The sequence below is a fragment of the Xenopus laevis genome, chromosome 9_10S, assembly GCF_017654675.1.
Source record: "Xenopus laevis strain J_2021 chromosome 9_10S, Xenopus_laevis_v10.1, whole genome shotgun sequence".
Classification (NCBI taxonomy): domain Eukaryota; kingdom Metazoa; phylum Chordata; class Amphibia; order Anura; family Pipidae; genus Xenopus; species Xenopus laevis.
Window position 1 is genome coordinate 111,939,592 of NC_054388.1, and position 14,214 is coordinate 111,953,805.

Genomic DNA, 14,214 nt, shown 5'->3' on the forward strand with positions numbered 1-14,214 from the left:
ACTGCTTTTATTTATTTTTTTGTTGTTTTACTACTACTACTACTACTACTATAAGAGCCCAGTGCTATTAGTCTAGCAGTGTTGGGGAGTGGGACTGGTGTGCTAATCTGCTGCTCCTAGTAGTTCAGCAGCACCAACTTTAATTTTTTTTTTTTTAATATTCATTTTTTTTTTATTTTACTTTTTTTTATTTTACTACCCAGTTTTTTTTGCCCAGTGTGTTATTCAACCAACTGCCATCTAGCTGTGTGACCTTGTTCACATTCTGTCTAAATATCCATAATATTACCGTCTCCAGAAAAAACACCGGAGTGACTTTTTTCAAGCAGCCATAATATATTTTACGTAATCCGTATCCATCGCTACCTAAGCTAAAATGTCCCTCAAATCCCTGCAGACTTCTGTCCCTCCAATACAGAGCAGTATCAAGCAGATTACTAGCCAGCAAACTTACTATCATCTGTCCCTGAAATCACTAACAGCTCTCCCCCTACACTATCTCTTCCAAGCACACACAGGCAGATTTTTCAGATACATTTTTGCCCTTGATCCCCCTCTGGCATGCCACTGTCCAGGTCGTTGCACCCTTTAAACAACTTTAAAATCATTTTTCTGGCCAGAAATGTCTTTTTTAGATGTTAAAGTTCGCCTTCCCATTGAAGTCTATGGGGTTCGCGAACCGTTCGCGAACCGCTCGCATTTTTGCGCAAGTTCGCGAATATGTTCGCAAACTTTTTTTCCGACGTTCGCTACATCCCTAATGATTACAAGATTTCTACTGATTTTACAGAAAGTACACCAATTCATTTATTAGCATATTTCTACTGATACAATGGACATTAGCAGGGTTGTAGATACAGTCATTGGCAATACGCACTCAACAGTTGTCCAAACCCAAACTACAAGGCCCTCACAGTTTGGTTCTCTACCTTAGGATTTCTATATCTATTTCCATATCCATCAGCCATCCCTCCATCCATGAGTCCCTGATATACAACACCTAGGGGATTATTTATCAAAGCATGTATTAGAGAGGCAGCAATGGTGGAGCTCTCCCCGGCTGCTCAGCGTCTCCTGGCTGGCCGCAGCCGTCGCGAGATTTCGGCTACTTCACCCAAACATTGAACAATGCAATTAAAAATACTCACTGTCAGCGCTGACGATCTGAGTAAGGAGGCATTGATATTAATAGCAAATCGGCTTTATTATTTCACACAGTGTGAGGATAAAAGTTTTGGAGCTTTGCACACCCACTGTTTTATCCTCACTTTGTGTGAAATAATAAAGCCGATTTGCTATTAATATCAACGCAGTCAGTGACTATTTTTCATTGCATGGTTATTTATCAAAGTCTGAATTTATCTCAGTATTTTCTGCTACAGAAAACTCAGATCAAATCTGCTCAGGTTTTTACACTTATTTATTATTCTATTTTCCCGAAAATTTTCTTAGCGGCAAAAAATCTGATTTTCATGATTTTTTCAGATTTTTCTTCATCCGATTTTCACAATTTTTTTAGAATTTCCACCCGAATACATTGGGGTATTGCACGAAACCCAGCGCACATCAAAAAATTGGGACTTCTCCCATTGACTTATATGCAACCTCGACAGGTCCAGGAGACCTGATTTTCAGATTTGGACTCAAAAACTCAGGGTTTAATAAATTCCCGAAAAATTCATGATTTTTTTAAAAGTCCGATTTTATAAAATAAAATCACAAATTTTTCCTGATTTTTGCATTCAGAGTTTAGTAAATAACCCCCCTAGGGTTATACTAGATACCCTAGTCCTAACTCTTACTCTTGATGTGAGCTATAACAGGAAGTAGCCCTCACACCTGTCCTACCAACATTCAGATCTTCTGCTCCTACTGTGACCTCCTCCTCCTTCAGCACCTCTATGCCCCACCCAGCAAATGTAGTCCAAAGTGTCTAAATTTGACCCCTCCCTTCAATGACCAAGGGAACCTTTCTGACAATGCTAGCCAATAGGAAACTCTCAGGCCCAACAGGACTCAAACAATGGATACAGAATGCCATCCCTCTCCCAACTTTCTATAGACCAAGACCATGGCTGGTGTTATCCTCTTCCAGTAAAGGAAAGACTAAATCCCAACACCTCTAGATTTCATTAGAACAGTTAAAAATGACATTATTCTATTAAGATTATCAGATTATTTAATGCTAAAGCAAAATAGAAAAAAGAAGGTAAACACCAGGCCCTGGTTTATAATGGTTATAGTGCTCCATGGTCTTTGTATTTAAGGCTTTGTTGAAGGATTAGATTGATTTATACCAATAGGCCAAACCCGAAATACTGTAGAATACAATACAATGAGCATCACACTAAGAAGGTGGCTTTGCTATAGAGGTGACCTTGTTTATTGGACATATTCAGAGCTTGGAACTGATGCTCATTTTAATTGAGGAAATTTTATAATGAACAATTTTTTTAGGCAGTTCTATGTGAAATTATATATTGGGTCACGTCTTCCTCTAAAATCGAGATAGAGAATGTCACCCTAATAGCAGAATCATTAGATATGGACAATTATATCATTGATTTCTGATCTAATTATATGGATTGATTTATATTTTGTTGCAACGGGACATTATACGACTTATATAACACAATGCTTTGCAATAGCGATCTTACATACTGAAGCTGTCCATATTCATTCCTTTCCTCCCGCCACCTACTTTTCAAGGGTTCATCAATATTAGGGTGCTCTTCTGTTTTAACCAGATATCTGTCTTGCCCATTAGACGCCTACAGCAGACAAGACAAGACTGACCAAGAGAAGCACATTGACAGTCCAACATTAGTAACATGAGGAGTTTGGTGAACATCTCTGGAGACCCTGTGCAATGTGAACCTCAATTTCATTGACACTCTTAAAATGCCTAAAAAATAATTAGGCCACTCCTCTTTGACTAAGAGCCATCTGCATTGAGTTTAGAAGGTCTAAAAGCAGAGCCTACAGGCCAGCACCAGTCACATGGTTTATCTACTGGCACTGAGATTATGAAGTACGGATGCTGATTTTAGTATTTTTGTAATTATAAGTGTAATAAGGTAGTGTAATAAGGTAAGGCCAAGTAAAACTGCTCAGATCTTGCATAGAACCTGGTTAGAGCTTATGAGGCTTATTGAGGAACTCAGGAACGCTTAAAAGAGAAACAAACCCATAACATAAAAACCCCTACCCCTCTACCCTAGGCAAATGCCCCTAACTTTTTACTTACCCCTCGGTGCAGATTCTGTCCCCGCAATTCCCGGCAGCCATCTTCTTTTCTTGGTTACATTTCGGAAGCAGACCTTAGTTTTTGGCACATGCGCAGTTGGAGTAATTTTCTGGTCCCAAACAACTGCGCATGTGCCGAAAATCACGAAAATTTCCAAAAAAATTTAATGAAGAAAAGAAGATGGCTGCCATGAACTGCAGGGGACAGAATCTGCACTGAGGGGTAAGTAAAAAGTTAGGGGCATTTGCCTGAGGTACCACCTAGCCTGGGGGGGAGGAGGGGTCTCCATAGGGTAGGGGGGTAGGGGTTTTTTATGTCATGGGTTTGTTTCTCCTTTAAACTAACTGTAGTGCCGCTGGGTTATTGAACAATATACTGCACATAGAATTTTAATGGAACATTGAGATGCCATTTTTACAGTCAGGTGGAGCAGGAAACACTTTGGGGGTTATTTATCAGAATCCAAAACTTTCTCATAATTTTTAGAAAAATACTCAGACCAAATCCGCACTGATTTTTACCCCTTATTAGGCAATACATTTTCTGAAAATTACTGCGCGAGGGAAAACACAAAAAATTCATGAAAAAAATTAGAATTGTACAAATTTTTTCGGATTTGATGCCTGAAAACTCTGATTTCTTTGGATTATTGCCCAAAAAACAAGAAAGTTTTGGATTATTTAACAAAACCAAGCGCATTGACTTCTACATTTACTCGGCAGGTCTGATTTGTAGTACTTTTTTTTCGGACTTTTAACACCCTTGGGGTTTAATAAATGCAGAAAAATTAGTTTTCGCTTTTTATATTTAATTATTTTTATTGCATTTTACAAATTACAAAATGAAATCTTATATCCATAACCAACCAATTTTTAAAAAAAAGAAAAAAAGAGTTAAAAAGGAAAAAAGAGAAAAGAAGGGGAAAAAAAAGAAAAAAAAAAAGAAAACTTAGGCTATAGCTTAGGCGAGCATACTTATGTTTTCTAGTATTCGGATTTCTCTATCATTTGGCATTCATATCCAAGTATAGTTCCGCAGGGCTTACTTATCCTCTGATTGACAGTTTTCTCCCCCACAAATTTTTTGAGTTTTTGCCATTTGGACTTGTGAGACCATATGAGTAGCAATTTATGTTAATTTGTATAATATGTATAATTTTTCAAGCATCTCAGAAACAATTGTCACTAATTATGAGTTTAGACCTCTTGGGGTTTTGGCAATGAAAGGCACTAAGTTTGACCTGGGGCAGTAACCTATAGCAACCAATCAGCAGGTAGCATTTCCTGGACACATGTTTAAAATCAAACATCTTATTGGTGCTATGGGTTACTGTTCTTGGGCAAACTTCGTGCTTTTTATTACATATGAGGTCTTGTCTTTTAGTCATAACTATGTAGTGGTTACAGTTGATCCTCGTAGTGCTACTGCACTACTACTGTTCCATGTTATAGTATAAGTTCTTCCCCAAGCTATAACGTAGCCAATTACCACAGCTCCACCAATGACTGCTGCCAATACTGGCGCTTCTGCAGCTGCTGTTGCTACAAGTGATACCTTTCCAAATGTGCTCTTGCCTATGAACCCTATGAGAGCTCCACTAGCGAACAACTGCATTGATGTTTTGGTATAGATGTTGGAGTACTCTCTACAAAACTCCTCCTCCTTATTCTTCAAGTATGATTTCAGCTCATCCACAAAAATCTCCTGCTCTTGGATATCAATGTCCTCAAGTGACAATTTAAATTCATCCAGGTGCTTTTCAGCAGTTTTCTTTATCTGGGACGCCATTAAAAATGGCATCAACATCAACATGTTCAACGGAGATGATACAATTTCTTCTTTCTAGAAGGACAAATATGTCATGGGTCAATTCTCTAATACCCCCCAACAACCACCATCCCCACTACCAGTAGAAGTGTCAATATGGAGTACAAAAAACCAGCACAACTTTTCTCCACCTTTAACACTCTCCTTTCCCCTTCTCCACCCCCTCCATGCACATCTGTCTCTGCTCAAGATATTGCTGAGCACTTCAAAAACAAAATTGACACTATCAGAAGGGACATTACACTACTCAACCCCCCTAGACTTCCACCACCCTCCCTCCACACTCCCCAGTCCCTCCTGTGCTCCTTCACCCCTGTCACTGATGAGGAAGTCTCAAAGCTTCTGGCCTCTTCTCACCTTACCACCTGCCCGCTTGATCCAATTCCCTCAAAACTTCTCCGCAATACCAATCCGTGTCTAATCAAAGCCTTAACTCACCTATTTAATCTTTCCCTCTCAACTGGACTGTTTCCTTCTCAACTAAAACATGCTCTTGTCACCCCCATCCTGAAAAAACCCTCTCTTGATCCCTCCAATCTTGACAACCTCCGACCTATCTCTCTGCTACCTTTCATCTCTAAACTACTTGAGCGCCTAGTCTACAACCGACTTACCTCATTCCTCTCTGACAATAACCTGCTGGACCCCCTACAATCTGGTTTTAAGCCACAACACTCCACGGAAACTGCCCTGACTCGACTGACTAATGACCTTTTAACCGCTAAAGCCAACAATCACTTCTCACTACTAATACTGCTTGACCTCTCAGCCGCATTTGACACTGTAGATCACCCTCTCCTCCTCCAGTCCCTCCAGTCACTTGGCCTTCGTGACACAGCCCTGTCTTGGTTCTCTTCTTACATCACCAATCGTTCCTTCAGTGTCTCCTACAATGGAGTAGCATCTTCTCCCCTACCTCTTTCTGTTGGAGTTCCCCAAGGCTCTGTCCTGGGATCATTACTATTCTCCCTCTATACTTCCTCCCTTGGCAAATTAATAAATTCTTATGGTTTCCACTACCACCTCTATGCTGACGATACTCAGATCTATCTCTCATCTCCTGATCTCAACCCAGAACTCCTAACTCGCGTCTCCTCCTGCCTGTCCGCTATCTCTACCTGGATGTCACAACGCTACCTTAAATTAAACCTCTCTAAAACTGAAATGGTTCTCTTTCCTCCAACTAACACCAGTAGCATCCCCGAAGTATCCATCATAGTTAACAATTCCACTATCACCCCCTCTCCCCAGGCCCGGTGCCTTGGGGTTATCCTAGATTCTGCCCTGTCATTCACTCCTCATATCCAGTCACTTATTAAATCTTGTCACTTCCACCTAAGGAACATATCCAAAATACGATCATTTATCACCCAAGACGCTGCCAAAATTCTTATTCACTCTCTCATCATATCGCGTCTAGACTACTGTAACTCTCTTTTAATTGGCCTCCCCCTCCAGAGACTGTCACCTCTCCAGTCCATAATGAACACTGCTGCGAGGCTCATACACCTCAGCAACCGCTCCTCCTCTGCCTCGCCATTCTGTCAATCCCTGCACTGGCTTCCGTTACCTTTCAGAATCAAATTCAAATTAATGACACTGACTTTCAAAGCACTTCATAACTCTGCCCCACCCTACATCTCTAAACTCATCTCTATATACTCACCCACTCGCTTACTACGCTCCTCTACTGACCTGCTACTCAACTCTTCTCTCATTACCTCCTCACATGCTCGCATTCAAGACTTTGCAAGGGCTGCACCCCTCCTCTGGAACGCTCTCCCACGGTCTGTCCGACTTTCTCCCAACCTTTCTACTTTCAAGAAATCTCTGAAAACGCACTTCTTTCGAGAAGCCTACCCTCACTCTGCTTAACTACCAAACGCAATACCACATTTCTCACCCACTTAATTCGATCTTGCCCACTCCCACACCTTGTGTATTACTCCCTTCCCTTTAGACTGTATGCCTATGCATAGGGCCTTCCTCACCTTTTTGTACCTGTATTGATTGTGATGTTTGTTACTCCATATATTCTATGTATGTAATTCATGTGATGTAGTTGTATAATCACATTTACTTTACAGTGCTACGCAATATGTTGGCGCTATATAAATACATGTTAATAATAATAATAATAATAAATTACACCTACTGTATATTAAAGGGAAAAAACTTTAATTAATTAATTAATCATTTGCAGCTCCAATATAATTGAGCTTTGAGCTCTGTTAATTAATTCCCTAATTAATTAAATCATTCATTAATTAATAGGAATCAAAGCTCAATGATTCATAATAAAAATTAGGTTTTATATTTATTTTAATGTCTTTGAGATACAAATGGTTTATGTGCATATTTCTACTGCAGCACTGAAATTACATACAGACTTACAATAAACATTTACTGGAGAGATTTAAAAAGCCACCTACAAGTTAGATTGGTTCCTATGGGCAACATCTCCAGAAATCTCTCCAGATATTTATTTGCAATGTTAGTAAACATACCCCTTAATATTTTGAATGAGTTTAGAGTTAAGTATTTATAAATTGAATTACTACTGAATTATTTATATCCCTTCCCAGAGACTATTATCCCACTGTTACTATAGGCATTTCTCTCCATACTATACCTGCTATCCCACAGTCACACTCCCTTCCCAGAGACTATTATCCCACTGTTACTATAGACACATCTCTCCCTACTATACCTGCTATCCCACAGTCACACTCCCTTCCCAGAGACTATTATCCCACTGTTACTATAGGCACCATCTCTCCCTACTATACCTGCTATCCCACAGTCACACTCCCTTCCCGGAGACTATTATCCACTGTTACTATAGGCACCATCTCTCCCTACTATACCTGCTATCCCACAGTCACACTCCCTTCCCAGAGACTATTATCCACTGTTACTATAGGCACCATCTCTCCCTACTATACCTGCTATCCCACAGCCACACTCCCTTCCCAGAGACTATTATCCACTGTTACTATAGGCACCATCTCTCCCTACTATACCTGCTATCCCACAGTCACACTCCCTTCCCAGAGACTATTATCCACTGTTACTATAGGCACCATCTCTCCCTACTATACCTGCTATCCCACAGTCACACTCCCTTCCCAGAGACTATTATCCCACTGTTACTATAGGCACCATCTCTCCCTACTATACCTGCTATCCCACAGTCACACTCCCTTCCCAGAGACTATTATCCACTGTTACTATAGGCACCATCTCTCCCTACTATACCTGCTATCCCACAGCCACACTCCCTTCCCAGAGACTATTATCCACTGTTACTATAGGCACCATCTCTCCCTACTATACCTGCTATCCCACAGTCACACTCCCTTCCCAGAGACTATTATCCACTGTTACTATAGGCACCATCTCTCCCTACTATACCTGCTATCCCACAGTCACACTCCCTTCCCAGAGACTATTATCCCACTGTTACTATAGACACCATCTCTCCCTACTATACCTGCTATCCCACAGTCACACTCCCTTCCCAGAGACTATTATCCACTGTTACTATAGGCACCATCTCTCCCTACTATACCTGCTATCCCACAGTCACACTCCCTTCCCAGAGACTATTATCCCACTGTTACTATAGGCACCATCTCTCCCTACTATACCTGCTATCCCACAGTCACACTCCCTTCCCAGAGACTATTATCCCATTGTTACTATAGGCACCATCTCTCCCTACTATACCTGCTATCCGACAGTCACACTCCCATCCCAGAGACTATTATCCCACTGTTACTATAGGTACCATCTCTCCCTACTATACCTGCTATCCCACAGTCACACTCCTTTCCCAGAGACTATTATCCCACTGTTACTATAGGCACATCTCTCCCTACTATACCTGCTATCCCACAATCACACTCTCTTTCCAGAGACTATTATCCACTGTTACTATAGGAACCATCTCTCCCTACTATACCAGCTATCCCACCGTCACACTCCCTTCCCAGAGACTATTATCCACTGTTACTATAGGCACCATCTCTCCCTACTATACCTGCTATCCCACCGTCACACTCCCTTCCCAGAGACTATTATCCACTGTTACTATAGGCACCATCTCTCCCTACTATATCTGCTATCCCACAGTCACACTCCCTTCCCAGAGACTATTATCCACTGTTACTATAGACACCATCTCTCCCTACTATATCTGCTATCCCACCGTCACACTCCCTTCCCAGAGACTATTATCCACTGTTACTATAGACACCATCTCTCCCTACTATACCTGCTATCCCACAGTCACACTCCCTTCCCAGAGACGAGTATCCACTGTTACTATAGGCACCATCTCTCCCTACTATACCTTCTATCCCACAGTCACACTCTCTTTCCAGAGACTATTATCCCACTGTTACTATAGGCACCATCTCTCCCTACTATACCTGCTATCCCACAGTCACACTCCCTTCCCAGAGACTATTATCCACTGTTACTATAGGCACCATCTCTCCCTACTATACCTGCTATCCCACAGTCACACTCCCTTCCCAGAGACTATTATCCCACTGTTACTATAGGCACCATCTATCCCTACTATACCTGCTATCCCACAGTCACACTCCCTTCCCAGAGACTATTATCCACTGTTACTATAGGCACCATCTCTCCCTACTATAACCGCTATCCCACAGTCACACTCCCTTCCCAGAGACTATTATCCCACTGTTACTATAGGCACCATCTCTCCCTACTATACCTGCTATCCTACAGTCACACTCCCTTCCCAGAGACTATTATCCACTGTTACTATAGGCACCATCTCTCCCTACTATACCTGCTATCCCACAGTCACACTCCCTTCCCAGAGACTATTATCCACTGTTACTATAGGCACCATCTCTCCCTACTATACCTGCTATCCCACAGTCACACTCCCTTCCCAGAGACTATTATCCCACTGTTACTATAGACACCATCTCTCCCTACTATACCTACTATCCCACAGTCACACTCCCTTCCCAGAGACTATTATCCACTGTTACTATAGACACCATCTCTCCCTACTATACCTGCTATCCCACAGTCACACTCTCTTTCCAGAGACTATTATCCCACTGTTACTATAGGCACCATCTATCCCTACTACACATCCACTGCCCCTTCTCAGTGGTTATTTTCTCACTGCTGCCCCAAGTGACAATTTTTCTGAGCTTTATTCTTTAATTTTGGCCTTATTCTACTGGATATTATGCACAGTCATTCCAGGGTGCCCCAGAGTTAATTACTTGATCAATTGATCATCCACCCCCCTCCACAACCCATTACAAAGAAACACATACATCATCCAACCAAATCCTGCCAATCCCTGAAAGCTCTGTCACCTTTTTGACCTACCATTGGAGCCCAGTCTGAACTAGTACATGTGCATCTCTGGTGTAGGCAGCAGAGAAGATATTTATTTTATGTAAATTGCTCAGAAGAAGGACATACATTTCTGTGCACACTTACCTTTTGCTCAAGAAAAATAAGGAACCTTCCCTTTGTATACTCCATGCTTCTCTGATTTTTTGAAAGCATAATAGAATAGAAGAAAAACATCTATAATTATTGAATGTTTGGAAATAAGCTTCTAAAATTGCTTTGCCCCATTCTCTAAAGACAACTAAAAACATTGATCTCCACCCCCCTTTTGCAGCGTTGATTGACAACTAATACTATCAGTGGGTACAATGCTAATCAATGTGACAAAATGCTGCACATAAAGTCATGTTTTTCTTGCATCGCTGCACTCATTGCATTGATTACTGTGGCTATAAGTTTTATTGAGATGTTTGGATTGTACATAGTGAGGGAGAAAATATGGTGTAATGGTGCACGGTGCAAATTTTGGTAGAGAGCACGATGCCTCTTTAAGTAGAACAGAGCCCGGTATTTTATGTGTGTAAATCTTCGGAAGAAAGTTTAAATTTGGAAACTTATGGCTTTTGAAATAATTACTTTTTTTCTCTCTTACCCAACTGGGTGGCCACTGTTTTTATAGTATTGTCTTCTGAAGACATAGAGACAAGTCTCTGAAAATGTCAACCTAAACAGCTTTTCTGAATTTAACACCAAACTGTACATTTCTATGGAGGTTGCAGCAGCAGCATTGCACAGGTTTATAAATAATAGATCCCATTTGAGTGTTTATTTAGAATTTTACCTTGCAGTAATCCTTCCAGAAGGCATTTTTCTCTTGCAAGCAGTGACATTCCATTTTATTGACGAGCAGTTGCTTCTGTTGGTCATCAACGGCCTCAAGGGATTCTCTATAAATATCAATTAATTGATCGACTTCCACAAGTATCTCGCTCTGTATTGTAGAAGGGCTTGAATTGTTCAAAATGAAATGCCGAGTTTCTGGTTCCTGTGATGGAGGAAAATAGTAAAATCAGAAATAGATTAATTCCAGTAAGTGGGTTATACTAAATTGATGTACCTAAAATGAATGTGATTGCTTGAGTCTCTGGAACACCAACTGGTGACAACTCCAGACCCAATTAGATTATACATGTATTGAACATGTATTGAACATAAAGACACTGTTTCATGATAACAACCCACAAATGACCATGTGATGCATTCAGCAGCAACCCAGTGCACAGGCCCAGCGACCCAAATACTAAAGAGTCTGTACAATCCCCCCAGAGCCATAGCAGTACATTTTAGAGGCTCCAATGATCATCATATATCCTCCTAGTGCTCCTACAAAGCATTGCAAAATCCAGTATTACTGAGTAGAAGGGACTGTTGGAGGCAACAAAATGTGACTTTGGAGGCAACAAAATGTGACTAATGTGGAACAGGAATCAGAAACAGGACTAGAAATTAAAAACTACTGGTAGTGCAATGGTGGTTAGAGTTAAAATAAACAGAAGAGGTTTACGGTAGTCAATGGAAGTAGGAATGAAAAAGGCAGGTTGGGCAGAAGTGCCATATGTTAAAATTAGAGCAAATGATGGGTAAAATGCCTGGGCTTTACCAATGATATTGTCCTTCTCCATCTATTTATTCTAATTATCATCTATGGTTAGTGTCTCATTATTATAATCCCCTACATGTGTGTCTGTTAATTGGACTCCTACCTGTTCCTCTCTGGTGTAGGCAGCAGCTCTATGGGATGGAGCAGAGAAGTTAAATATTTCATGTACATTGCTTAGAAGGACACACCTACCTTATGCTCTAGAAAATTCAGGAACCTTCTCTTAGTGTCCTGCATGCTTTTCCGATTTTTAAAATCAAAGAATCTCTGAATGGAAGAGAAACAATTATAATTATAGAATATTTTTGAAAGTAAGTGTCTAAAATGGGTTTGTGGAAAAGCACTCACTCCTGCGACCACCAAGTTTGTAAAAAATACATTTTTATTAAAAGGGTAAAAACAAACGTCCTGATGCATTTTGTATCCAAAGATACGTAGTTATAGGCATAGGTAGGCATGTGTCTATGACTATGTATCTTTGGATACGAAACGCGTCAGGACGTTTGCTTTTACCCTTGGAATAATTTTCCTTGGTGGTCGCAGAAGTGAGTGCTTTTCCACACATTCACTTCGACATTCACCCCAAGCTACGGGTTCGGGGTGCTGCACCCGGGCCACTACCAATCATCGTTGAGTGCAAGTAGTTTCATTGATTGAGATATATGTGATTTGGATTATACCGTTTTTTACATCTCACGCAAAGAGACGGACTTAGGGCATTGCACCCAAGTCAATTCAATCACCGGGTGAGTTTTCTTGGCCATTAAGCTCATATTTGCCATATAGGTGAATTCATTTGGATAGAGCCGCAATAGGTTTTTCTTTTCTAAAATGGGTTTGCCCGTTCTCTGAGGACAAGTAAAAATATCGATCTCCATCGCCCTTAAGTCAGAGTTGATGGATGTCAGTTAATATCAGTGAGTGCCATGCTAACTAATGAAAAAAATACTGTATATAAAGTAATTTTTTCTTGCATTGCTGCACCCACCCTGTCTGGTAACAGTCAGCCCATTGTTCCTGACACATGTAAATAACTAAAGATCTTTGATTGCTCGTTAACATTATACTGACAAGTTTGTGTAAATATCTGTAAGCCAAGTTTAACAGCTTTTCTGAATTTAGCTCTGGGCTGTACATTTCTATTAAGCTTCCAGCAGGAGCATTGCTCTGGTTTTGGAATCATACTTGTAAGGGAGTGAACCGTAATGTATGCTATGGTGATTACTTGTGTTTATGGGAATTTTGAATTAAATTTGAAAATGTAGGTGAATTAAAGTAATTTGGTAAAACTGCCATTAGTTGGCAGCAAAGGGACAGGGTTTAGGTGTAGTATTCCCCTTCACCATTAGAGGGAAATAGAGAGACAGGTGGTGGAAGGTATAAAAGTAGGGGTTCTGCCCAGGGTGTGGTATTAGGTTCCTGCAGGTGTAGAAAGTGAGGTCTCCTAAGTACAGGCACTAGGTGCCTTAGCCAGACAAGGGTAGCTAGTATGGGTAGCTGGTGTCCCAAGAAGGAGGAAGTAGCTTAGTAGCTGTGGTTCTACCATAGACAGGGTGAACTGTGAGAAAAGGGACAGTGTGGACAACACAGGACAAGGTGAAGAAATTCCTTCCTGGAAAGGGCAGTGAGGGCATTGACAGGGTGTCAAGCTGGCTGAAGGAGGAAAGTGGCACAAGAGAAATTCCTAGCTGGGGCAAAGGTGAGAGTCATAGGTCTTATGATGGACTACTTGACCATTAGATGGTGCAAGAAACATTCCTTGGCTGGGTTTGCAAGTCCAGTGATGTGTTGGAGTGGTACTGGTAAACTTAAAGCCTGAAAGAAGGACCAATTGGACTAAGCTGTATGAAGAAGAGAGTAAGTAACGATGTGCTGCAATACTACTAAAAGTTTTTAATTTCTTGAACCTTCTTTGTGTACTGTGTCTTTAAACAGTCGTCAGCATTACCGGAAGTGTATGCGCTGAAGGAACGCCCCTGTGAAGGAAGAATATAGGCATCGGTAATGAATGGGACCCATCTTTCGAACCCACAATTTGAATTAGGCGCTGTGAGCAGGATTAGGTTATGATCGGCTAACGGGGGTAGAAATTGTGTTTGCTGCCACTGTCTGTGTTGGTGGAGTTTTT

The 14,214-nt window shown here is 41.0% G+C and overlaps 1 protein-coding gene across 1 annotated transcript in view; it reads right to left on the bottom strand.

Moving 5' to 3' along the window:
- Window positions 1–14,214, bottom strand: part of LOC108702353 (RING finger protein 112) — a 38,429-nt gene that overhangs the window by 8,400 nt on the left and 15,815 nt on the right. Inside the window, exons 13-16 of the mRNA XM_041578125.1 lie at window positions 12,279–12,353; window positions 11,268–11,471; window positions 4,802–5,089; window positions 2,658–2,771 (exon numbers count right to left, since the gene is read on the bottom strand). Coding sequence (XP_041434059.1) covers window positions 2,658–2,771; window positions 4,802–5,089; window positions 11,268–11,471; window positions 12,279–12,353 — 681 coding nt within the window. The remainder of the gene's footprint in view (window positions 1–2,657; window positions 2,772–4,801; window positions 5,090–11,267; window positions 11,472–12,278; window positions 12,354–14,214) is intronic.